This window comes from Pogoniulus pusillus, chromosome 15, assembly GCF_015220805.1.
Source record: "Pogoniulus pusillus isolate bPogPus1 chromosome 15, bPogPus1.pri, whole genome shotgun sequence".
Taxonomy (NCBI): Eukaryota; Metazoa; Chordata; class Aves; order Piciformes; family Lybiidae; genus Pogoniulus; species Pogoniulus pusillus.
In genome coordinates, this window is record NC_087278.1 from 23,573,284 (window position 1) to 23,600,307 (window position 27,024).

General features: G+C 44.2%; 2 protein-coding genes across 12 annotated transcripts in view; both read right to left on the reverse strand.

Moving 5' to 3' along the window:
- Positions 1 to 1,712, reverse strand: part of FGD4 (FYVE, RhoGEF and PH domain containing 4) — a 163,208-nt gene extending 161,496 nt beyond the window's left edge. The window contains exons 1-2 of one of the 2 annotated variants that reach the window (XM_064155766.1): positions 1,460 to 1,712; positions 804 to 955 (exon numbers count right to left, since the gene is read on the reverse strand). In XM_064155766.1, the coding sequence (XP_064011836.1) occupies positions 804 to 954 (151 nt within the window). In that variant the 5' untranslated portion in view covers position 955; positions 1,460 to 1,712. Of the gene's footprint in view, positions 1 to 803; positions 956 to 1,165; positions 1,251 to 1,459 lie in introns of those variants that run through there. The other variant, XM_064155767.1, reaches the window with a different exon arrangement.
- A 13,689-nt stretch (positions 1,713 to 15,401) lies between these two features.
- Positions 15,402 to 27,024, reverse strand: part of BICD1 (BICD cargo adaptor 1) — a 239,414-nt gene continuing 227,791 nt past the window's right edge. For 5 of the 10 annotated variants that reach the window (XM_064155771.1, XM_064155775.1, XM_064155776.1 and 2 more), the window contains 2 exons: positions 24,003 to 24,088; positions 17,806 to 17,983 (listed from right to left, as the gene is read on the reverse strand). In XM_064155771.1, the coding sequence (XP_064011841.1) occupies positions 17,896 to 17,983; positions 24,003 to 24,088 (174 nt within the window). In that variant the 3' untranslated portion in view covers positions 17,806 to 17,895. Of the gene's footprint in view, positions 17,984 to 24,002; positions 24,089 to 27,024 lie in introns of all 10 variants that reach the window. The other 5 variants (XM_064155783.1, XM_064155773.1, XM_064155772.1 and 2 more) reach the window with 5 other exon arrangements.

Genomic DNA, 27,024 nt, shown 5'->3' on the forward strand with positions numbered 1-27,024 from the left:
AAGCCAGGCAGATGCTGACACTACAGTCAGGAGCAGAGCGTGTCATGCCACCTGTCACAGCAGAGCTGCTGGGTTTGGACATATAAATGGGGGGGGTGCATCACTCGCTCAGAACTTTGTGGTTTGGATTTTTTGATAGCTTATCTTTACAACAGGGTCAAGGCAACACAGATAACCAGCCTAAGATGATTGCCCCTTCTAACGTTACTGCATTGATGTCACAGCATCTGCCTTCTGAAGTATAACGTATCGAACAAGTCCAGCAGAGGTTTGTTGCTGAGGAGGACAGAGGGACGGGCACGTGTAAGAGGCAAGAGGGGAAGGCTGTTTTCCTGCCAGGCTAAACGCTGTCAAAATTACAGTTTATGAACATTTCGAGCCGTGATAGAGGCTAAGGGTATGAGCCGAGCTATTGCCATCCCCAGCCGTCCGAGGGTTCGGATGGCTTCTCCGCACCCCAGCCCAACTCATCCCCTGCGGTAGGCGGCTCCGCGGCCGCCACGGCCGCCAGCGGGGCCCCGCAGGGGAGCTCTCAGAGCGGCGGCACGGGCACGCAGAGCCAAAGTTGATGGAAGCAGCCTTCTCCTGGCTTTGAGGAGGAGAAACAGACTTCTGTTGACACGAACCGGCGAGCAGACAGAGGAAGCTCGTGGAGGACTCTGCCCACACTAATGCGACCCAAGACAGGGCGGCGCTGCTATTTTACCCGCACCTCCGCGGGACGAGCGGCCCCCGAGCCTGCCCGCCGGGTGTCCTGTCGGAGGGGGAGCGGCTAGAGCCGTGGGAACCATCGAGGACGTTACCTGCAAGTGTGGTCGGGGCTGGGGGCCCCGCGGGGCAGGTGAGCACTGCTCCATTGGAGGCGGCGGTGGCGGCGGCGAGCAGCACAGCGGCGGGGCTGGATTTCCTGCGGATGGCTCCCCGCCTGAACCGCGTGCGGCCGGCTCCGTTCATCCTGGAGGCGGCGGACAGAGGGAGAAGGGCAGTCAGGGAGAAGCCGCAGGGTCCTCGGTGCGCCTCCTGCTCCGGGGGCGACAGAGCCCCGCAGGAAGCGTCCCCTCTTCGCCCGCTGCACCGCAGCTGCGGCCTCTCCCCGCCCCTTCCCTTCCCCGCCAGCACCTGTCCGGATGCCTCCTCCCTCCCGTCCGCCCTGCCCCGTACTAACTGCCCAGCGGCTGTCGGGCGCGGAGTCCCGTCAGCATAGCGAGCCCCAGCCCTCCGCCATAGGGACTCTCCGAGAACTTCTCCGAGCCGGGCGCCCGCTGCCCGAGCGCCCCGCGCTGCCCACGCAGGGAGGTGTGTGCCGCACCTGCCCAACTCCCGCCCGGCCGGTGCTGAGCCTTCCCGGCCGCTGCTCTGGCCCGCCCCAGCGTGCACCTTGCGGCCGTGGCAGACCCCCCTGCGCCCCGCTCACGCAAAGTCCCGCCGTGCCCCTAGGCTGCCTCCTCTCCCTGCTCACCTCTGAAATGACTTCCCTGAACGGGGAGGCCCAATTCCTATAAGATTTATCAGTGTGCGTAAAGGAAATTGGCCGTAATGCAGTTCCCTTCTTCCAGCAAGAAAATTCTCGAAGGTAGCTGAGTCCTAGCGCTTACAAGTGAGTTTTGGTGCCAGGAATGAAGCTGCAATAATAAATCCAGATTAAGTGGTTCACTCAGGCTAAAGCTGTTGCCTCTCTAAATTTTAATCAATGCTAAGTGAAAAAGGCAATCAGCTCTGCTGCTGCAAGACCTGAAAATAGGTTCGTTTATATATAGCAAGTGTCAGGGAGCTTGATGCAGAGCAGGTGTGAAGTGGTGGTTCTGCTACACGGGGATTTACTGGGCCCTGGCAAGCCCAGGTTTCAGGGCTTCTTTAAAAGATGACCTCCTGTTTTGTGACATGCTACTCGCTTGCCTTCAGCCACTCTTGGAGGATTTCCTCACAAAGGAGGAGTGCAGTCAGCCACACATACTTTGGTAATAGTCCCAATAACCTTTCATTCCCAGGAAGTCTATGGATTCACAGGGGCTTGCTAGAACATTCTGAGGGAGTATCCCGTGGCGTTTGTCCTGACCTTATGTCTTTTTTCGGGTGCTGTCAGAGATGGGAAGTGGACAAGAAAGGCCTCTCATTTGAACCATAAAGTCACTCTTATGTGTTCAGTAACTGGGCTCCTCAGTCAAGCTGATGACTTTGCAACTTCGTTGGCTCTCCAGTGTCCTGGGTTTGGGCTGATCCCTCCCCCGGGAAAAAAAATTCACAACACAAACCCCCCTACTTTTTGAAAGTCAGGGAAAGATGAAATTGTATTTTCTTATAATATAAGTATAACAATGTAAAGAGAAATAATAACTAGAGAAGGAAGGAGGGGAAAAAAAAACACAACAATACAATAACCTTAAGGGAGATGGGGGAGGGGTCAAGCGGCGGCGAAGCAGCAGAAGCAGCAGTAGCCAAAACAGCAGCCGGGGAAGATAGGCGAAGCTGCAGCAGCAGAAGCCAGCGGGAGAAGGGGGAGAACAAACTGTGCTGCTAGACATTAAGTTCTTGATGCTCCAATGAAATTATAGTAATTTATCTATTGTTGCCATTTATGTGGCCTATCCCTGGAATGTTCATCTCTCCCCTATGTCTGAGCTAGAGGATCAGCTTAAACGGCCACATCCAGGGATAAGGATACCTTTTGTCATCATCTACAGGGTCATGATGACATATGCATGGGGGGGATCACCTTCCTCTAGGGTCCATGTGAAGCTGCTGCTGAGTCCTTTCCAGCAAGCTTTCTTACATGCAGGACCCAAGAGCAGCACACCTCCTGATGTCAGGGGACCAATCACCTACCTATGTGAAGCACCGACTGTGTTTGACCCGTGGGAGGCACGGTGGCAGAGAGGTCACGGTGGTGCCACATATGCAGCCACAAAGGATCACAGGGCAGAAGTCACGAGGGTGAGTGTTCTGCTTTCAGTGTTAGAGAGCAGGTCAGCAGTGGGCATGGACGGGAACTGGTAGAGCTGGGACATCTGCCACCACATACCAAAGATCTCACTCTTTTGGTCTCTTTGTAAAATCATTCTGTTCCAGAAGAAAGCTGGTATCTTACAGCCTCCCTGCTAATCTGATTTGTGTGCTTGCAGTCACAAACACTACGTTTTACCCTGCAAAAAACTTGGTGACTTAAAGATAAAACACTGACTTCAGTCACCTGACCTGGGTTTGGCATACAGAGATTAATGTCTTTATAAAGAGCTCTAGGTACCTGCTGTCTTTAATGCAATGAGATAGAGATTCTTGGAAAATTTAGCTGTGTGTAGTTCATGGATGTGTACCAAAGATCAGTCATAAAGTCATTTAGATAAAAATCTTCTTTCAGAGTACTGGTTGCACTTGAATCTTCCTCTGGACTCAGACCAACTCTAGTACTGATTTAAACACGGAGAGAGCAAGAGAGGCAGAGAACCTCTCATTAGTAATTCTCAAAGCATTTCACCCAGAAGGAATTATTTGCCTCTCTTGACATGTCAGGAAAATGAGGTATTACAGGATGAAGTGATTTGTTGGAAGTTGTCCAAGTTGTCTGTAGAGTGGTAAATACAAAATGTTAGCTTGTGGGAATGAAAGTAAAACTGAAAATAGAGGAGCTGTCTCTGCTTCTCTTATAAGCAATAATTCAAGTGACATTAGCCCAAATATTGCTCAATTTCCAATCTTATGCTAGGCATAATTATAATTTATTATTAAGCTTGATACCTGCTTCTTTAAACATAGAGTTCTGCTCCTGGAACAAAAACCCCCTAAGGAATCAAGGGCAAATGCACACACACCCTACGGATCCCAACTAAATGGTAGGAACTATGTTAATTTTGTTTTCCATGATGTTATCAGTGAGCAGTAACTTATTACAATGCCATTCTGGAAAATAAAGGGCACCTCAGAAAAGAGAAGCATGACAACTCTGTGGCATCAGGAGATCAGTTTTTCTTGAGAAAATCCTCCTGAAGCACACTGTGTATTTAAAGCAGAGAGGTGACAGCCTGTGGCAAAAGCAGCTCACAGAGTGAGTAGATGCATGGTAATTGTAGTGCATTTGTACACCGAAGTGCAGTACAGGCTCCTCAGAATAGCTACTTGTGCTAGTTTGAAGCAGGCTAGAATGTTTTGGTGGTAATTGTCTCGCTTCTTCTCAGTTAGTTACTGCACAGACCTGGAGCAGCTGGTTCAAGCTGGCTCTGAGCTGCTGTACACCAGCAGCAGGTCTGTTCTGCCTGCTTTAACAGGCTAACAACTGGCTGCCCCTTCTGGCATGCCCTTCCTCCTTTTTTAATACACTGCTCTCAATCTCTCTTGTCCTCTGCCTCCTGGAGAGAGAAAAAGTCTTTTGGAAACATCAGCAAGAGGAAAGATGTTATTCTAACTGTAAAAAGTCAGCCAGAGATAGATGTAATGTTGGAAAACAACAACCTAAAGGATTAAAATTTTAGTGTAATAACTGCAGAAGGGACCTGAGAACATAAAAATCTGCTTAAACATAGACTGGTGCTGCCAATGCTGCTTAACTATATGAAGGTCAGAAAATGACGCTACTTGAGTAAAAGCCTTGCAGTGTACCTCTCATCTTAGGTGAAGTGTAAGTTAGTTACATGCCCTCTGATGTATGGTAACTAAGGTATCACAGTATCACAGTCTCACAGTATCATCAGGGTTGGAAGAGACCTCACAGATCATCAAGTCCAACCCTTTACCACAGAGCTCAAGGCTAGACCATGGCACCAAGTGCCACGTCCAGTCCTGCTTTGAACAGCTCCAGGGACGGCGACTCCACCACCTCCCCAGGCAGCCCATTCCAGTGTCCAATGACTCTCTCAGTGAAGAACTTTCTCCTCACCTCCAGCCTAAATCTCCCCTGGTGCAGCCTGAGGCTGTGTCCTCTTGTTCTGGTGCTGGCCACCTGAGAGAAGAGAGCAACCTCCTCCTGGCCACAACCACCCCTCAGGTAGTTGTAGACAGCAGTAAGGTCACCCCTTAGGTAACCAATAAGCCACAGCTAGCCTGTTCAAGTGTGGACAACTTCTGGGCCATCTGGCTTCAAAGCCTTCCGTGGGGGTGGTGAGAAATGCAGTGCTGGAGAGCGATGAAATGATGCCTATTTGCTTGTGGAAATACAGGAGCCCCACAGAACCACACAGAAGTTCTATGTGTACAAGGAAGTCAAGGGCAGCTGACAAGGTTTAGCCTCAAGAAAACACTTCTGGCATGTGAAAGGCTTGCAAGCACTCATGCTGCTGGAGCCCCGAAGCACTGAGGGAAACAGGGCTTTGTAGGCAATCTTTGTTTAGTCTGAGAGAAAACAAATGCTTCACTTTGTATGTAAACCATTGCTACTCTAATAAACCTCTTTGTATTAACTTCTTTTCTCCTAGAGGGACTAGCCTCTCCGCATGGAGGCGTGGGTAGTTTTTTTGAAAGTCAGGGAAAGATGAAATTGTATTTTCTTATAAGTATAACAATGTAAAGAGAAATAATAACTAGAGAAGGAAGGAGGGGAAAAAAAAAAACCAATACAATAACCTTAAGGGAGATGGGGGAGGGGTCAAGCAGCGGCAAAGCAGCAGAAGCAGCAGTAGCCAAAACAGCAGCCGGGGAAGATAGGCGAAGCTGCAGCAGCAGAAGCCAGCGGGAGAAGGGGGAGAACAAACTGTGCTGCTAGACATTAAGTTCTTGATGCTCCAATGAAATTACATTAATTTATCTATTGTTGCCATTTATGTGGCCTATCCCTGGAATGTTCATCTCTCCCCTATGTCTGAGCTAGAGGATCAGCTTAAACGGCCACAGCTTGCTTTTGATTAACTTTTTCAGCAAGACCACTTTTGTTGCTGCCTCTGGTCAATGCTCTCTGTTTCTGCTGAAGGTCAGTTTTCTTCTCTGTGCTAGTTTGAAGCTAGCTAGAATGTTTTGGTGAGAAGAACTAGATTACAGGCTGTGAAAGGAAAACAATGGTGATGTCTACTTCCCTCATAGGCTTGCTGAGATGTATAAGAACAAGAATCCAAACATAGATAAGGCACAACTTCTCCTGCTGGGGAGCTCTGAGCTGCATCTCTCTCTCTAACCTCACCCTCTGTTTTTTCTTTCCTAATCCACTTTGCTTCCTAACCCCCTGGCCGAAGCTCCATTCTTCCTTGGGACTGGGGTAAGGTTGAGAGGAGGGGGAGAGAAGGTGGAAAGGTGGTTGGGAGCCCCTCCTGGGTACTCAGGTTTCTGGGAGGGCAGTTGTGTTTCTGTATTCCCTTTTACCTTGTCTATTTCTGTCTATAACTGTATATACTGTAAATATCTGCTTGTATATTGTACAGGCTGTAAATATAAGCTTCATTCAATTTCCAGAGCCATCTGAGTCTAGTCTGGATGACTTCCAAATTGGGGGGGGGGGGGGGGGGCAGGGAACACCCAAACCATCACATTCTCAGTTACACAGTAAATCTTTTCCTGGATTCAGTTTTTGGGCCTCTAGTTTCAATTTCTCCGAGTACAACCTTGAGCTGTATCCCACAGCAAATCTTCAGAGTAAATTTTTAGAGCTTTAACCTCCAGGACCTTGAGAAGGTAGATGCATGAGCTCAGCATCTAACAAAAACACAAGAATAATATCTCTAAACATTACAAACATTGGAGTGTTTAGAGAGCTTATTTAGAACTGACTTGGACAGGACCTTCTCTGAGGTCTGACAGAAAAATGCCATTCCCTAAAATTAAAATGCATCTTAAAAGTCTAGAAAATCCACACTTAAATACATACCTAAGCCAAGTCCTGCCTGTGTTAGGGTACAGCTCATTATATGTTTTGAATCTTCTCTAAACTGCATATGGTATAACCCACAAACCAGTTCTGCCAGCAGGGAAGTATAATAAAGAACAAGAACTGATATAACAAAAGATAGAGTAGGACACCAATTAGAGAGGAACCTCAGACCCACATGCACATTCCAGATGAAAAGTCTCTTCCAGTGGCAGTTACAATGCACAATGCAACTGCAGTGTGTGCAAAAGGGGTACACAGAGCAAGCAAGCAAATGTGAAGCAGATACATAACCTGTTAAAACAGCAAAAACCCCACAGAATCCAGCATTCAAAAACATAATGTGGCTTTTACCCTGAGGCTGAAGACTCTGGCTGCATAGCTCAGGGAGAGGCTTACAAAGAGAAGAGCAGCTGAAGCCTGATGCTTGTTCTCTATGCAGCACCCAGTGTCCCAAAAGGGTGAGGACACCAAATTCATAACATCATTTTATAAGATTTGGCTTTCACCAAAAATGCATCCAACTCTGCCATTGCTTATTCCCCATCAAACAGTCTAGAACTCACCATCTTAGGAATGGCTTTACTTCTCCAGGAGAAAGAGCTGAAGGGCCAGCAGCATGAATTAGGAGTCAAGCATCAGCAGTAACCCATGACAAGCGCTGCAAGGGGGGTTAGACAAATCCTTTGCTAGAACAAAAAGAGATGAGTAGGTAGCCCTCAGAAGAAAATTCATGGCACCTTTTTTTTTCACCCAGATATGTTCTGTTTTGCTTGACTGTACAAGGGGCAACACTGTCCAGTTCTGGGCCCCTCAATTCAAGAGAGATGTTGAGGTGCTGGAATGTCTGCAGAGAAGGGCGACAAAGCTGGTGAGGGGCCTAGAAAACAAACCCTATGAGGAGAGGCTGAGGGAGCTGGGTTTTTTTTAGCCTGGAGAAGAGGAGGCTCTGGGGTGACCTCATTGCTGTCTACAACTACCTGAAGGGAGGCTGTAGCCAGGTGGGTTGGTCTCTTTTCCCAGGCAACCAGCAACAGAACAAGGGGACACAGTCTCAAGTTGTGCCAGGGGAGGTCTAGGCTGGATGTTAGGAAGAAGTTCTTCTCAGAGAGAGTGATTGGCATTGGAATGCTCATCCAGTCCAACCTAGCACCCAGCCCTGTTCAGTCAACCAGACCATGGCACTAAGTGCCTCAGCCAGGCTTTGCTTCAACACCTCCAGGGACAGCAACCCACTACTTCCCTGGGCAGCCCATTCCAATGCCAATCACTCTCTCTGCCAACAACTTCCTCCTAACAGTATCTCAATGTCTCTATTGAATTGAGGGGCCCAGAACTGGATGCAGCACTCAAGGCGTATGTACTCAAGGTGAAATGTACCACATGGACTAAATAACCCACCTTGATAAGAGCACCTGGCTACTACATCTAAAACCACTTTGGCATTCCAGAGTGTGCAGGGTGGATGTAAGCAGGGTTGTGAAAGGTTACAGCTAGAGGAACTTGGCTCACTTCTTTGAGTCTTGATGTTTTCCCATCACACAGTCTCAGTTTGTCTATCTGTAGGTGAGAGATAGCAGTACCCATTTTGCAAAGATGTTTTGTGAATTAATTAATATGCACAGAGGGCTATGAAGATAAAAAGAGCTACTCTGCATTTAGCTAAGATAGTAAAACCCTTTGAAAGCAGTGGTGGCTTCACACAGGCATTTCCTTTTTAAGCAATGTGGGACTTTGCTGGTATTTATATGCAGTGCATTTAGAGATGTTCTCATTTTACATTTTGCATGGCTGAAGCTGGTCAGGAAAGCACTCCTCAGTCACATCTTCCAGATGCATGAGATATGCCATGTTATTCATATAGAATCAACCAGGTTGGAAGAGACCTCTAAGATCATCCACTCCAACCCAATCATCCACTCCAACGCAATCATCCACTCCAACCTATCACCCAGCCCTATCCAATCAACCAGACCATGGCACTAAGTGCCTCAGCCAGGCTTTTCTTCAACACCTCCAGGGACAGTAACTCCACCACCTCCCTGGGCAGCCCATTCCAATGCCAATCACTCTCTCTGCCAACAACTTCCTCCTAACATCCAGCCTAGACCTCCCCTGGCACAACTTGAGACTGTGTCCCCTTGTTCTGCTGCTGCTTGCCTGGCAGAAGAGACCAACCCCACCTGGCTGCAGCCTCCCTTCAGGTAGTTGTAGACAGCAATGAGGTCAGCCCAGAGCCTCCTCTTCTCCTCTTATGCCCACCATTCTGTCATCTGCTCTGTCTGCAGTCGCTGTAAACTTTAGCTTTGGGATCTTTTCCGTTATGACCTGGCATATCTCTATAGGAAAGCCAGAGTTCATTAACCAGAAGTTGCCTCCTGCTCCAGAACAAGGGAGGTGGTTCTCAAGGGAAACACTACACAGACATGCTCCTTGGAAACAGAAGATAACTTTTGTTTTTTTTTTTAAGCCAGACTTTTTCAGTGACCTTACTCATACCAATTCAGCTGCACAGTACCAGCTGAAGGGAGAACACAGAGGAAGGGGAAGGAGTAATATAGGTTAGAGGTTTCTTAAATCAAGTTTGTCATGAGAATGCCATGAAAGGGGCAGCCCTCTGTGGAAATGCTATGAAAACAAATCTGCTGAGGAAGAGAAGCCTGCTCTCCACTTTTTCATTTTTTTCCCCCATTCTCAGAAACTCTTCATTTCAACTGCAGAGAAGAAACAGCTAGTGTAGGAAAATTCTATCCTGAACTGCCACACTTCTGCTAAAATCACCGTGCAACACTTGCCAAAGGTACTTCTGCAAGGAACACAGATAAGGGGGGAGTGCTCCCTTTGTCAGATAAAAAAAGGAAGAAAAGAGGGAAGTGGGAAGAACTTCAGTAACAGCTTTTGAACTGCACTTCTGTCACCAGGTACAAATCCTTTACTGTTCAAAGCACTTCACCATCCTGCCAAAACCAGGCAGCCCTACAATAATTTCTCATTAAGTCAAATGGTACAGCAGGCTTAGAGGAGCAATCTTTCCTCCAGGCTCTTGCTGGCCCATTTCTAAAAGCTAGCCCATTTGCTATCCCTCAGAGACCCTGCTAGCACCAAGGGTCACCTGAAGAGCTGCAGTGGCCACCTGCCTGCTAGGTCTGAGCTCCTGGGCCACTGAGGAATTGGCTGCTGGGGGAGGATTTTCATAGAAACACAGAATCATTTAGGCTGGAAAAGACCTTTAAGAGCAGCTAACCAGCCAACCACTAGCCCAGCAGTGCCAAGTCCAGCACTAAACCACGTCCTTCAGCACCACATCTTTTAAATTCTTGCAGGGATGTTGACTCCACCACTCCCCTGAGCAGCCTGTTCCAGTGCTTGACCACATTTTCAGTGAAGAACTTTTTCCTAATACCCAAGCTAACCCTCCCCTGGTGCAACTCAAGATCATCTTCTTTTGTCCTGTGGTTTGTTACTTGAGAGAAGAGAATGACATCCATCTTGCTACAGGCTCCTTTCAGGTAGTTGTTGACAGCAGTAAGATATCTCCTCAGCCTCCTTTTCTCCAAGGTAAACAAGCCCAGTTCCTTTCACTGCTCCTCATAAGATTTATTCCCTAGGTCCTTGATTTTGACCATCTTGCTGTCAGAGAAAGGCTTTCCCACAAGGGCTAAAAGATGTTTACTTTCAAAAGAGGTATGGTACATTGCACACAGCATTCCCAAGGCAATTTTATGCTGACTGCAGCTCTTTGCTTCCACATCTCCTGAGGGTGCATGTCTGCATGTTAGAAAGCATTCTGTTACTGTGACTTTATGCAGATGTTGCTGCATTTCAGAAATTACTCAAATCTGTTAGAAACACATAACGAGGAATCACTATTTTTGTGTCTTAGAATCACAGAATCAACCAGGTTGGAAGAGACCTCCAAAATCATCCAGTCCAACCTAGCACCCAGCACTGGCCAATCAACCAGACCATGGCACTAAGTGCCTCAGGATTTTCTTCAACACCTCCAGGGACAGTGACTCCACCACCTCCCTGGGCAGCCCATTCCAATGCCAATCACTCTCTCTGCCAACAGCTTCCTCCTAACATCCATCTTAGACTTCCCCTGGCACAACTTGAGACTGTGTCCCCTTGTTCTGTTGCTGGCTGGCTGGGAGAAGAGACTAAACCCCACCTGGCTACAGCCTCCCTTCAGGTAGTTGTAGGCACCAATGAAGTAACCCCTGAGCCTCCTCTTCTCCAGGCTGCACACCCCCAGCTCTGTCAGCCTCTCCTCACAGGGCTGTGCTCCAGGCCCCTCACCAGCTTTGTTGCCCTTCTCTGGACACCTTCCAGTACCTCAACATCTCTCTTGAATTGAGGAGCCCAGAACTGCACACAGGACTCAAGGTGTGGCCTGACCAGTGCCGAGTACAGAGGCAGAATAACCTCCCTTGTCCTGCTGGCCACACTGTTCCTGATCCACACTAGGATGCCATTGGCTCTCTTGGCCACCTGGGCACACTGCTGGCTCATCTTCAGCTACTCTCTACCAGCACCCCCAGGCCCCTTTCTGCCTGGCTGCTCTCAAGCCACTCTGTCCCCAGCCTGTAGTGCTTCTTGGTGTTTTCTTCCTCAATCTCTGAAAACAAAGGCAGCATCTTTGCTTTAATTCTGATTCCCCTGCCCTTTAATGTTGATTTGCTTTCTTACTTTCCTGTCCTGTAGCTTTTAAACTTACAATTATGGATCTTTAAGAACGAAATAAATGCAAAAGCATAAACCAAGGCAATACAGTGTAAAGTGAAGTAAAGAGAAATAGACTAGACAGCATTGGATTAAATGAACAAAAAAGGCCAGTTTATTCACTGGAACGGTTATGCATTACACTGTAATTTTCATTGGAACATAAATATGTAAGAATCACTATCATTTTTTTCTCTTAATTCTTTTGTTCAGCACTAGAGTGTTTCTCCCAACCATTTGACTGCATGATCATATTACACATGTAAAAGCACAGACTGTATGAATCCCTCACAAGGCATTAATCTAGGATTGTCTACAAGGACGAGTAACCATGGGAATTACTTGAAGTTTAAAAACCAAATGATGCATTGTTGGAAACAAGAATTATTTCACTTCTTTTTTTGTTTGTTTGTTTTTGTTTTTCTTTTAGCATAAAGTAGCAACAAGAAGAGTTTCCAATATTCAATCTTTAGCAAATGAACATATATAATTTCATATTCTTCACCATCTAGAAACACTCTATCATTTAACCCCAAGAAGGCAGGACAACATAATGTCAATTCAACATAGGAATAGCTGAGTTATTACAGCAGCAAACATACATTATACAACTTTGTGTTTGTCACAAACTCCACCAATGTTAAAACTCTTTTGAAAGGAACACAGCAATTTGTATGGTTTGTTAGGCACAGAACATCATGCAAATGGAAACATCCAGTAGATTACAAAAGTCACAAAACATCAGGTTTTGCTCTCTCTCTCTCTTTTAAAACAGTTTACAAAGGATGAAGTTAATTAACCCTTTAACAGTCAAACCACAGGGCTGAAAATCAATAGGGCAATAACTAATAAAATGGATTTAATTTATCCTCTGCCAAAGCACACATAATCCTATCTGTGAACAGGAGGGAAAAGAACAAAGCTAGATTACTCTTATTTCTTCTTCATAGCTGATAAAATAAAGCCTGAGCTAGCAAGCTAGTCAACTTAAAACTTTTATCAATCCCTTGTGTTTGCAGACTTCCAAAATACTCTGGAAATCTGGTAACCATGTAATCAATAAAACCCTTTTAAACTCTCTTTACTAATGAAGAGGGAAAAAAAAAAGACCCATCCACTCTTCTCCACTCTTTCTTTTACAGCAAATCATGATAAGCAAAACAAATGCAGAGCTTTGTAGAAAGCCATTTTTGAAACACAAGGCAATATCATCCAGAGTCTGGCCACATATTCGACTCCAGTCATGGAATGCAAGATTTCTCCTTTACCTTTTGCCACTTTGTCTCTTGGTTGCCATTAGATTTCACCAAGGGTTTTTCAAGAACTCCACAGGAAACAGTTTAGAAGACTCCTAAGGATTTAAGCTGTGCACCTCCAAGTGAAAGACACAGACTCTCTGTGACAGTCATCTTGCCTTTCCAGCAGGAGGAACGTACAGATCACACAAGAAATAAGAACTTTCTAGCTTAGGGATGGATATGGGAAAGCTACACAACGTTAAGAATCTCACCTGCACACTTTGCCTTGCATATTTAGATGTATTTGATCCTGAAGGAGAAAGGCAATTGGTATGTTTGCTTCTTTTCCAGAGGATGCTTGATTATACTACAAATAACCCCTAGTGGCTAGAAAAGTATACCCCTTTCAGACTCCACTGCACACACAGCAAAGAAAAAAAGCTAAGAAAAGTGATGACTGAAATTTGTAGAGAGGTAACTGTAGCAGTTATCATACTTCAAAGGTCAAACATCAGCACCTGCTGTTCTCTTGAGTACAAAAGAAACAAAAAGTACTTCAATGGATAGACAACTTCTGCCAAAGAAAGGAACAGACCTCAGAAGGGCTGAGGTAATCTACACCTTATGATGATGATGATCAAATCAGCTACAGTAGAACTGGTAGCACAGCTCCTGACTTTGGCATTGCACACTGAATCAAAAGAAGAGTCCAGACTTGTGGGTGTCATTCCCCGGTGAAATAAGGGCTGGGTTATGTTTTACTAGCAGCCTACTATGTTATTTCCAACATTAACTGTTGTGAGCAGCTTTCATAGGTGAGGTCATACTTTGTAAGTGAGGTTATATTACATAACATAATCTTTCTGTTCACACTCAAATATGGCAAATGGCTTAAACAAGTTCACAGCTTTTTAAAGTAAAGAACAAACTGGAAGTCATCCTGGCATTGAAACTGGCAGCATCAACTACAGTTTCATTCTGTGAACCCTACTCTGTAGCTATGATCACACTGATTTACTATGAAAAGTGTGGATGAAGAAAGCACAGAGATGCCAGCCTCTCGATCAGACAATCAGAAAGAATATCACCAGCACCTACATCTGGAAGGCAGAAACTTCTATGTGATTAACATGAAACATGGTAATGTTTCCTCTCTCTGTAAAACCTCCATTTATCTTCTGACTGACAGCAAATGTTTTCATACAATTATATTTTACAATTAACTTATCCTTTCCCCCCCCCTCATATTTGATTTTTTCCCTGTTGTTTTGAGGGGTTTGATGTTGTTGTTGTGGGGGTGTTGTTCTGTTTTTCTTTTCTTTTCCCCCCCTCCCTTACATTTCCTATAAAGTGGATTTTCCAGAAGTGGATCATGACTCATTTTCCCTATATCCAGAAATAATATCCAAACCAATATGCCCCAGAACTGAACAGGCTATTCCAAATCAGAGAAACCTCAAGGCCAGCACTGAAGACAGAAGCTACACTTCAGATACCAGAGTCAGACCAGGACTGGAATTGATTTTACTGTGTAGAACATGTTTCAGCCTTTATGTTTAGAACATGTTTCAGCCTTTATGTTTAAAACATGTTTCAGCCTTCATGTTTAAAACATGTTTCAGCCTTCCTGTTTAGAACATGTTTCAGCCTTTATGTTTAGAACATGTTTCAGCCTTTATGTTTAAAACATGTTTCAGCCTTTATGTTTAGAACATGTTTCAGCCTTCCTGTTTAAAACATGTTTCAGCCTTCCTGTTTAGAACATGTTTCAGCCTTTATGTTTAGAACATGTTTCAGCCTTCCTGTTTAAAACATGTTTCAGCCTTCCTGTTTAGAACATGTTTCAGCCTTTATGTTTAGAACATGTTTCAGCCTTTATGTTTAAAACATGTTTCAGCCTTTATGTTTAAAACACGTTTCAGCATTCCTGTTTAGAACATGTTTCAGCCTTCCTATGTATACTTAACTGTTACAAAACAAATGTGTCACTTTTAATCTTTAAAAGTCAGAATATATATATCAACAGATCATAAATTAATTTTAAATGGAAAAAATACAGTATTTTACAACCCTTAAAAAAAAAACCAACCAACAAACCCAGGCTTTTGTTTCTGGTTTTGTCTGCATGTATATTCCCTAAAGAAATCTCTCACAGAGTTGTATGTAATCAATTGCTATGTAATAAAGAAGAGTTTATTATCTCCAGTTCAAGATATATATTTTATTTCATACTAGTTAACTGACAAAAGTTGTCCCAGGGACATCCCAGGGACCTACAGGGTTTTATCACTTACAAGGCAGTAGCTACAACCATTTGTACATTTAAGTTGGTTTGTTTCTAGTTCTCTTGCATTTCCAACACTTAAGTTTTGTTACAGATTAAAAAAAAAAGGGAAATTGAAAGTTTACAAATGAAGAATTTAAAGCTCGAGAGAATAAAAACTTTAATAAACCCATTTATTCCTATAAAATGGGCCCACAGTTTCTATACCATTGGATGCTGTTCCATAACTCTTAATCCACAGGGACACACCAGGACAATGTTTCAGTTTAAAAAAAAAATTGCTCTGCAAATCACACCTGGAAACAAATACATTTCTAAACAACTGTTCTGATACAACATTTTCCCCTCCCTCACCCCCTCCCCCCCCCCCCAATAAATTCATATCTATAGAAAGGAAATGGATTTCACTGAATTTCTGTTTAACTTGAATTCAGGGAAAATGCCTTCAATTTGGAGAGGAAAACAGGGAAAACTATGCCAAGAGCAGCCTGAAGTAACTGTATTCAAAGTACAATATATATTCACATATATAGTTATATATATATAGTTATATATTGCACTTTGAATATACAGCAGCTGTCTTTGTTGGATGCAAACGTGGCCACTGTACACTAGTCTGACAAGGGCAGGAATTCTGAGATGCTTTCTGAAGGCAACATTTGCCTCAGGCAAAACATTGGGTTTTTAAAAGCAGAATTCCAACTAGCAGCTAATCTGAGTGCCACACGTTAGGATAGGGCTGAACTTGGCTTGCCTGTGACACACCACCACATAGATCAAATGTGGGATTGAATAGAGGTGTAAATGTGCATGCAAACGGCATGGAAACTGAAGTGGAAATAATGCTGAGCGTTGTCTGTTTGATCTGATCCGAACTGGCTATCAGTTTGTTCCTATTTTCTCTGCCTGTGACTCTGAATGCTTTGTTACAATGGCTGAGTTGCTTTGCCAAGGTTACATGACACACACTGCGGATGACACAGAGTATTTCTATTTACAGCACCTTTGTTACTGGTACTATGGTAAGAATGATTTCTTAGGCACACTGAGTGGTCACCGATTCTTTCCTTTGCTGATGTTTTGTGTATCGTTACATGTGGTAAGTACTGTCACCAACAGAAAGCTGAACTGATTTGCTCAGATTCAGGCAGAATACAAAAGAACTACTCCAACTACATCTGCAGCTTCCACCCCTTTCCCCCTCACCAGACGCTCTATAGCTCAGTCTATACTGTTTCCTGCTCGTATGCCACACGGATGCTGCAGAGGAGGAATCAAGATGTGGAAATATCTAAGCCTTTCTTTAAATAAATTAAGGCCACCTGACAAAGCAAGGAGTCTGCTAGTTACCAACGAGAAGGCAGGCAGGCAGGCAGGCAGCACTGCAGATGTTTTTGCTAGCAGATGACCAGAGAGGAAGCCCATAGAACCATGACCACCTACTTAGCCAGTTGTCTTGCTGTCAGGTACTGTGCAAAATAAACTTCTTTATCCTTGATTTTGTTCTGAAGCTCACTACTTTAAAAAAAAATATAAAGAAAACAAAAAGGGGGTGGGGGGGAACTTACTCAGCTTGTACAGGAAAGAATCTTTACCTAGGAACACTGTGCACTGCTGCAATAGTCTGTGTAGCGTAGATCACCTGAGAGTATTTGTCATAAACTGACATGAGCTAAGGTTCTGTGTCTGTTGATTTTTGGCAAGGAAAATACTCACTAAAGTCCTGCTAACTTTGATCCACACCATTCACCCTACCTGCATGAGCTCTTTTTTCATCGCAGAGTGCTTCGTACAAACCGCGTACAAATTCGCCCTTCGTACTAGCCTTTCGTGGTAAGGCCTCGAGCTAGTGTCCTGAATGTGGCAGCGGGAGGAAAGAAGGGTTTGAATTAGCACACAGCATTTTACTTGCCTTAGATTATCTTTCTCAGATACTAAATAGAAATAACCCCAAAAAACAGCACCGATTCGTCTGGAAAGCGAAAACATAGTTACAGTGCAAGCGAGCAACCGAAACCAAATCAGTACATCATCCTTTCATCTCCTTCTTAGGTTTAATGTCTGTCTGTCAGTGAAGAACTACCACAAAACCAAATGCTAGCAGAATAGGAATGAAAAAAAAAAAACCCAACCAAAACCACAACCCAAGTGCATAAACAATATCAGTGCAGCAGCAAAATATACAGTCGTTGTTAAGGTCCCGATCCGACCCATTTCCAACACCTTTGTGCAATAAAAAGTTGGCCATAGGTTGGCCGATGCAAGAAGCCTCTTTTTGATATCAACACAGTCATTCTTCACTTAACCTATTTCTGCTTGGGTTCGTTTTTTTTTGTTTGAAAGCAATTAAATACAACTCTCATCAAAGAGAAAAAAAAGAACAAAAGAAAGGCTGTACTCCTGAAACACAAAACTCTGGTGCAAACAAAGTAAGAAATAAATAGCACACCCTTCATGAGAAAAACCAATTTCAAACAGGTTCCTATGGCTGAACTTAGAGGATGTGAGGGTAGGATTTTTTGTAACATACTCTTTCAAACACTGGCTTAAGTCTCTCATGACTTCAGAGGTAAAGCCAAGCAGCTCCAAGAACCATTTTTGTCAGATGTTAGATTTCACTACGCTTTAGTTGTGATAACAAAGTTTGAATACAATCAGAGGAACCATAAAAAGTCTTCTTGATAGGTTGGGCTCTGTGCTTTGCATTCTTCTTCTCAACCTTCCCTCCGTCGACAGAGCAGAGGCTATGAATCCAGACTTGCCAATGCAGCAACAAGGCAGGATTGTCTACCCTCTTGCAGGGAACAACCCCAACCTTTGTTGCATGAATTCCACTCTGTTTACATTTTTTCTTACGTTGCATATGAAGATTAGGGGTAAGGAGGAGGCTTAGAGAGACAGCTGAGAGGGGCACACTGAGAGCTGGAATGTGGCTGCTCTTCTGGAAGAGCATTAGGACTGAAAATTAAAAAGAAAAGAGAAAAAGTGCTTAAAATGCATAGCAAATATTTCACATGCACAGAAATAGTACACAGCTGGAAATGAACTTCAAAAGGGAATGGAGCCTCATCTCAAAATCTCTGTCCTGAGATAGGCAGTATACACAAAGCGAATCCACAGTGCATGCACATTCAGTGGCACCTGGATGCACACACGAAGTAGCACTCATACCCTGCCTGCCAGTTCATGTGCACAATTGCCACTGGCAGTGCTCTGGTGAAAAATGCCAGGTGGAAAAATGCGTCTGTGAAATGCATGTGTGAAATGGGGGCACAAATTTGAGGAGCAAAATACTGCTGCCATCTTTACATGGGCATTGGATTTTCCGTACGTCAGGAAAACAGGTTCCATCACTTTGTACAAACATGACCTCTTAGAGTTGGGGCTGTGCGGTCTGGTGAAGAGGAGGCTCCCAGGTGACCTTCTTGTGGCCTTCCAGTGTCTGAAGGGGGCCTACAAAAGGCTGGGGAGGGACATTTTTAGGCTATCAGGGAGTGACAGGACAGGACTAGGACGGATGGAGCAAAGCAGGAAGTGGGGAGATTCAGACTGGATGTGAGGAAGTTGTTCAGCATGAGAGTGGTGAGAGCCTGGAATAGGTTGCCCAAGGAGGTGGTTTAGGTCCCATCCTTGGAGGTGTTTAAGGCCAGGCTGGATGAGTCTCTGGCCAGCCTGATCTAGGTTAGGGTATCCCTGCCCATGGCAGGGAGGTTGGAACTAGATGATCCTTGTGGTCCCTTCCAACCCTGACTGATTCTATGATTCTACTCAGTGTGACCTATTTAGATGCACAGTTGTACAAAAGCCTTCCTCATCAGGCAACATAAGCATTCCATGTTTTTGTAATCAGTGCTTCCAAAGGGTGGGGTGCTTTGTGCTTTGTTTTCTTCTAGTTTTGTACTATTTGAATCTTCTTTGATTCTTTCATAACCTTTTGTAATTTGACAGATTTTATATGTATAGTTTATATAACAGCATGCAAGCCTTAAGCCTCTATGCTGGTTTGAGGCTAATTTTTACTGAGGGAAATGAAATCCTTAGCTGTGAGAAGAAAGAAAAAAACCTAAAACTAATCTATACCCCTCTGTTTTCTGCTGAGAAACACAACTAGACAAAATACAGATAAGGCACTCACTTCTCACACACTGCTCAGATCTCACTTCTGGCTGTGCCTTTTTTCTGGCAGTCTGGTCTCTGTGGCTGACTCTGCCTTTAACTCTCTAATCCACCTAACCTCTTTTTCCTCTAACCTCCTTGTCATCTCTTTTTTTTTTGACATGTCATCTCCTATCTCCAGATTTATCACGTGAGATACACATGGGTTGATCTGGTTATTTCTGAAGAGAGGGAAAGAGGGAGGGGGAAAGGGTTTTGGGCCAGGAGCCCTCCTGGGGACTTCGATTGTTTCTGGGAGGGGTGTTGCATTTCTGTGTTGCTTTTAATTTGTATATAACTGTATATATTTGTGCCTGTCTGCTTGTATATTGTGCTGAGCTGTAAATGTAGCTTCATTCTTAATTTCCAGCTTGGCTGAGTCTAGGATGGGTGATTTCATATGAGTGAGGGGGGCAGGTAACACCCAAACCACACAAGCCTCTAAATATGCATTTGTAGTGCTTGCTGTGAGATAGTGCAGAGGTGAGGATCAGCTTTCAGCAAGCCATGTGGGGCCTAGCAATACAGCACAAAGATAAGGGTCAGCTAACACAAACGTCTTCTCAGTGCAGACTTCCAGGGCACTTCTGCTAGAAAAGCAACTGATGATCAGGTTTGCTCATTTAAGGGCAGCTCAACAGCCTACTCTGCGCTGCAGTAGGCAATGTGGACATAGCTTAAGTGAGTCCTTTATGATTTCTGAGCTGTGGCTTGTGTTGTTTTAAAAGGGTGAACTTCAGTTCATCTTGCCAATGCCAAGCTAAGTAAAAGCCATAAAAATTTCAAGGAAAGCATGTGGCAAAGCAAGATACCAAACCAGAATGCAAGTAAATGCATTTGATGGGAAGAAAAATCCCAAACAAACAAAGAACACAAAAAAGGTTCTTTAATGTGCTTGGGAAAAGGTTTCTTTCCCCCCTAATGTTTGAAAGATTCTGCAGCCTTGAAGTTATTCCAAGCTCAGCAGTGTGCTATGTGATGAAGTACAATCAGGTATGTCCTTGTCTTCAAGAAAATTTGCCTTATCCATTTTCCCTCTTTAGAAACCATGCTTTTACATACTATCTTTGCAGTGCAGACTATTGGAGTGTTGGCTGAAGTCATGCAATGAGTCTGTTGCTGGAAATGAATCAATTTGAAATGCCAGGGATATTTGAATATCTGCCATTGGCCATGCCAGCGGTACTGCAAATGTCTGTAGTTCCTCATATAGCATTTACTTAGAGAAACAAAGAAATGACATTGTGCTTGCTTGGAGAGAGGAACAAGTGTGGCCCATGACCATTAAGAAAGTAGATGGCAATGTCCACATTTTCCAATCAGAGAAGCCCAGGAGACTAACTGAATTCACAGCCATTACAATTAATCAGGAGCTGCAGTTCTTGCACTTCTGGGCTTAACTGAAGAACATAGGCTTGCATGTCTTAAGTTATATTCTGTTTCACATTAATGCTCCTGAAAATGAGTTTCCTGGTCACTTAATGGCTGATGAGAGTCAGTTAAAGAAGGCCAGGACCTCACGAGCTTTGTTTTGTGCTCAGCTGTCTGAATAGCTGTCAGCCCCAAAGTGTCTAGACCTATGGGCTATGACTCTTCAGTTTACATAGAGATTTAATCTAACCCTAAGCACCAAGACATAAATAGTTAATCTATATTCTTGAAGCTTAATAATTGGACTTATTTAATCAAACACTCTAAGAGGACACCAAACCTGTCTTCTTAGAGTAATTCTTTAGTGACTGTAACTGTCCTTTTCTTCTGTCATGTTCTGCCCCATGCAGAAACAGCATCTAAAGAGCAGCATGAGTGAAATCTCTGCCTACTCTTACCCAAATGAGTCTGTCAGAAGTGGCTGCAAATGGACCCAAAAGCTCTGAATTTACTCTCAAACTTATGTACCCATCATAACCAGCTCCTGACTTCAGCATCTCCTAACTTCAAGATAGGATTAGGAGAAGCACTAGTCCCAAGACTTTCAGAGAAACAAAAGAACATCACATATGGGGAAGACAAACAAGGAGGTGGTCATTTTACACTGCTGCTTCACTCTCCTCCCTTGTTGCCCCATTTCATTCTTCTATTATTGCCAGAAAGGAAGAGAAACTAGAAAGAGTTTTTTTCTTGCTCATTAGTTAAGGATTGTTTAGTTTTGGAGCTTTAAAAATAAGCAACACGAGATGTTCATGCTCTGAAGGAGAGAACTGATGAGGAAATGACCAGACTTAAGACTAGTTATGTCCATCAATGGCCTGAAAAAGGACCTCTCTGAGGCACATAGGAGCCTCCTCTACACAAATGTGCACCCCCATAATGATGTTTTAATATGACCTCCAGTGCAAAGTCAGCCCCGACTGCACATAATGTAATGCAAACCATCTCAGGCTCTGCTCAGGCTAGAAAGTGCTGTGCTTAGAGTTAGATTTGCTTTCTCTTTGTGGTAATTCTGTGTTGCTTCCCACTTTGAAATACAATACACATTTCCATGCACAAAGAAATATATAACTTAGTCTCATCATTCCCTTTTCAAACAGTAATAAATATTAGGGTCGTTAAGAAGAGAAAAAACTATTTACAAGGCTATCAGGCATCTTTGTAGCAACAAATATACAGCCATCACTTGCAATACCAGCCAATTTGTATCTTTTCCTAATACTCTAGTTGTTACCCCTTCCTCTCTTCAGAAAGACAATACATCCAGTTAATTCATGAAAATTACACTACATGTGTGTGTGTGAATAAAAAACATCACAAAGCTCATGGCAGGCAGGTCCTGGAGTTGAGCTATCAAACATATTGACAGTTGAGGATGGCAGGTGAGATTAATAACACAAAGCAATATAGAGTCACAGAAGAACCTGAAGCTGTTGACTGTTAAGTGGAGAATAAGCAAGAACATTTCTACACCCCCCTCCCCTCCCCATCTCTTCTCTCCCATGGGATATGTGCTTTTAAAGCATTTGGTTTAGTAGACATTTTTAAAAGCCTCTCTTGATAAGTGGGTAGTATTTGGCAAGCTGCTAATTCAGCTGATCTCTGTGTATTATAGAATCATAGAATCATAGAATCAACCAGGTTGGAAGAGACCTCCAAGATCATCCAGTCCAACCTAGCACCCAGCCTAGCCAATCAACCAGACCATGGCACTAAGTGCCTCAGCCAGGCTTTTCTTGAAGACCCCCAGGGACGGTGCCTCCACCACCTCCCTGGGCAGCCCATTCCAATGGGAAATCACTCTCTCTGTGAAGAACTTCTTCCTGACATCCAGCCTAGACCTACCCTGGCACAACTTGAGACTGTGTCCCCTTGTTCTATTGCTGATTACCTGGGAGAAGAGGCCACCCCCCACCTGGCTACAATGCCCTTTTTATGATCTGGTTTGAAGCAAGTTTGGTGTCTGACAATAAGCACTGTGTTCTCATGATATTCAGGGGAAACTTGACTATGATACAAGGGCAGACACACTCTTTTAAATATTGGGTGATGGCAACACTTCAGTCTTGTCCAACACAGCCCATCAGACAAGTAGGTGCATAATTTTGCTGATAAGCTCCATGCCCCAGTAATTTCAATAGGAACTGCCACATAATACTGCCAGAGGATGTGATTTCAGGAATTTGGGCAGGGAGGTACATACTTTTATGGGAAACTACTATAAGACTGTCATAGAAAGACAGTGTAGTCTGTGATCAAATTGAGACTACAGTAGCTGTTGTCTCCAGCAACCTTTCCTACTCATATGATTACCTAATTTTGGCAAAGAGGGACAAGGAGTAGATTGCAGCTTGTTAACAGTTTTACAGAGGTTTATAAGAAAAGCCTGGCTGAGGCACTTAGTGCCATGGTCTAGTTGAGTGGACAAGGCTGGGTGCTAGGTTGGACTGGATGATCTTGGAGGTCTCTTCCAACCGGCTTGATTCTATGATTCTATATATGTAGACAGCAGGAAGGGTGAACATTGTCCAGTAATTTTTAGATTTGGTTGCTTGCCCTATACTCCTAGACCTAGAAATTAAGGTGATGAATGGAAGGCAGAAGACAACTTTCATGCATTATTGCATCTGTTCTCTTAGAGAAGATCTCACTCACTTTCTGTAGCAGGTTCTATCTGAAATATACAGACTTAAGCAAAGACAGACAGATGTATAGCTAAATAAATTCATTAGATAGGAATCTGTTCATAGCTTCTCCAGTGAAGCCTATGCACTGGAATCACATTTATTACAAAATCCAGAGTTACTTAAGTCTCACTTCAAATTCAGTATGGGCAATGGATAAAGGAAAACTCTCTGTATTTGATGGTAACATTCAGAGTGAATCTCTCTGTGCAGTGGTTGAGCATATTGTTTGAACATGATTTGATGTATTGCTGGATGCAAGAGTTACCTGTGTGAATTACAAGCCCTAACAAGCTTGTTTAATCCTGGGAGAAATGCCACTGAAAGGTCACATTACAGCAAGAGTAATATTACAGACTTAAAATGGTCTACACATACCCCTAAAATTAAATACCCTCCATTTATGTAAATTTATCCAGCAACAAAATCAGTACTATTTTGACATCATCAAGAAACTACCTGGATAAAAAAAGACCAAATAGGGAATGCAAGATGCAGCTTTGCATTCTTTTCCATGTTCTTACATGGATGGGTGTGAACGCTGTGATTTGTGTTTGCACTGTCACTGCAGAAATTACCACTGGTCCTCAAGCATTTAAAATGTTGCTGTTAGTGAAGAAGTGCAGCAAAGAGCTTTTGTATCAACGAGAGGAGTTGCAGACGTGCATGCAGCTGTGTGCAAAGAGAAGAGAGTTAGTGGAGTTTACCTGACAGTCTGGCAATCTGGCCCCCTGGCTAGTTGTGAGCCGTGTGGCGGTATGGAGGCAGCAGGCTGCTGACAATCTACAAGAAACTGATAAATTAGACATATATACAGAGAGATTACAGAGCAAGGGGTTAGTAACAGTAGTACAAAGGCTACACATCTGATGGAGAGATTTACTGAGGAATGTGTTCTGGGTTCCTTATCTGACAGAAACAGCAATAACATTAATTGTTGCAAGATTTTGTTCCTTTTCAAAAGGAGCAGTGGAGACTTTTTTCTTTCCTCTTTTGTCCCTTGGCATTGGCAGATTTTTATTTAAAGGGACAGCAGTAATGGGATGCATTCAGGATCTGGGTTTCAGTCTTGTACTTCTCGTTATTCTGCTGGCAATTAACTTTCTTTATATGAAATGTAAGCAAAAGACCTTATCAATAAAGCTGCTCAAAATTTCTCCTGAGAACTTGCATTTATAGAACAACAATTACAGCTGACATCTCATTATAGCCTTCAGAAGAAAGTCCTCACAATTGTGCTAGTTTGAGCCTAGCTGGGATATTCTGGTGAGAAGAATTAGATTACAGGCTGTGAAAAGGAAACAGTGCTGAGGTCTACTTCACTCATAGGCTTGCTGAGAGGTATAAGAACAAGAACACAAACACAGATAACAGAGTCTCTCCCTGTCTTTGGGGCTGAACTTCTCTCTCTAACCTGCTGTCTGACTAATCACTCTGCTTCCTAACCCCTCCCACCCTGGCTGACCCTCCAAACTCAAGTCTAGGGTAAGGTAGAGGGGTGGGAAGAAGGTGGAAGGGTGGTTGGGAGCCTCTCCTGGGGACTCAGGTTTCTGGGAGGGCTGTTGTGTTTCTGTTTTACTTTTTAACTTGTATATTTCTGTATCTATTGTAAAGACCTGCTTGGATGTTGTGCTAAAGCTTCAGTCAATTAGCAGAGCAGCTCAGTCTAGTCTGGGTGATTTTTCATGAGTGTGGGGGGGCAGCTAACACCCAAACCATCACAGCAACTTCTAAATAGTATTTGTGAGGTTGTTTTCAGTAGGAAAAAAGGGGGACTTGATACTTTAGTTTTCTACTCTTCTGTCTAGATTTGCTCCTTTCCCCCGCATCTCTCTGGTCTTTCTTTCCCCTGTGATTGAGACTGTCAGACTCTGCCTGACAGTCACTGGAGTCCTTTGGAACATTGAAATCTACAGGTGAAATTCCCATCACCTGGAAAACTAGCAGAGATTACTTTGTGTCTCCAACAGGGTTTGCAGACCTGTCATCCCCTCTGACTGCCTCAACCCAGTTCTCATTCAAACTCTTCAGTGAAAAGGAGTTCAATTCCCCTGGACTTTAAAAATGAGACAACAAAACTTCATATACTTGGCAAGAATTGATGGTTTTTTTTCAGTTGGTTGCTTGTTAAAGCTCAACATCAGTAATAATTTCCCTTTACAATGCAGATGTTTTCCAATGGCCACTTCTATTCTTTGTCTCAATCAAATGGGAGAGAGTGCAAATAATTTGCTGTGAAGAGATTAGTGAAGACATCAGGTACAAGACACCTTCTGAGCAACACTGAGCAGCATATCCATTATTACAGCACATCTCTTTCATATGAGCCCAGAGTGCTTCTCCTTACTTCCTGTGAAGATCTGTGCTGACCTCCAGTGGGTAGAAGCAAGTACCCACACCTCTCGCTCCTTCCAGCTTGAGCCACAAGGAGAGGATTTTGGATCTGTTTTCAAGTGCACAGGTATCAGAAGCCTGTCTGGGCAGTTAGTGCTGGCACCAGTGTGTCAGGAAGCAGAAATGGAATGAGAAAGGATACTGTGCCATTCCCACATTTAGCAGGATGGTCACTGTAGTCTTCAGTACAGCTTTTAGCAGAGGAGTGCAAGAGTTTGCAGTGTAGCTGAGTGATAAACAAAACCGATCTTCATTTCGGCACGAAGCTCAACTAAAAGAAAAGGGGCCTGGGAAAAGCAAACTAACTGCAGAGACCAGAAATTACTGTAAAAGAAAATAAAATCATTTAAATGGTTTGCAGAAGGCCAAAGCAAATTCATTCTGGATAGCTTATGAAAGGTAACCAATGTGGGAAGGAATATGGAATCATCTCTATTGATGACCTGGACGAGGGGATTGAGTCCAGCATCACTAAGTTTGCAGATGACACCAAGCTAGGAGCAGGTGTGGAGCTGTTGGAAGGTAGAAGAGCCCTGCAGAGGGACCTGGACAGGCTGGATGGGTGGGCAGAGGCCAATGGGGTGAGACTGAACAAGGCCAAGTGCAGGGTTCTGCACTTTGGCCACAACAACCCCAAGCAGCACTACAGGCTGGGGACTGAGTGGCTGGAGAGCAGCCAGGAGGAAAGGGACCTGGGGGTACTGATAGATAGTAAGCTGAAGATGAGCCAGCAGTGTGCCCAGGTGGCCAAGAGAGCCAATGGCATCCTGGCCTGTATCAGGAACAGTGTGGCCAGCAGGACAAGGGAGGTTATTCTTCCCCTGTACTCAGCACTGGTCAGGCCACACCTTGAGTGCTGTGTCCAGTTCTGGGCTCCTCAATTCAAGAAAGATGCTGAGGCGCTGGAATGTGTCCAGAGAAGGGCAACAAAGCTGGTGAGGGGCCTGGAACACAAATCCTATGAGGAGAGGCTGAGGGAGCTGGGCCTGTTTATCCTGGAGAAGAGGAGGCTCAGGGGTGATCTTATTACTGTCTACAACTACCTGAAGGGAGGCTGTAGCCAGGTGGGGGTTGGCCTCTTCTCCCAGGTAACCAGCAATAGAACAAGGGGACACAGTCTCAAGTTGTGCCAAGGTAGGTATAGGCTGGATGTTAGGAAGAAGTTCTTCCCAGAGAGAGTGATTGGCATTGGAATGGGCTGCCCAGGGAGGTGGTGGAGGCACCATCCCTGGGGGTCTTCAAGCAAAGCCTGGATGAGGCACTTAGTGCCATGGTCTAGTTGATTGGTTAGGGCTGGGTGCTAGGTTGGACTGGATGATCTTGGAGGTCTCTTCC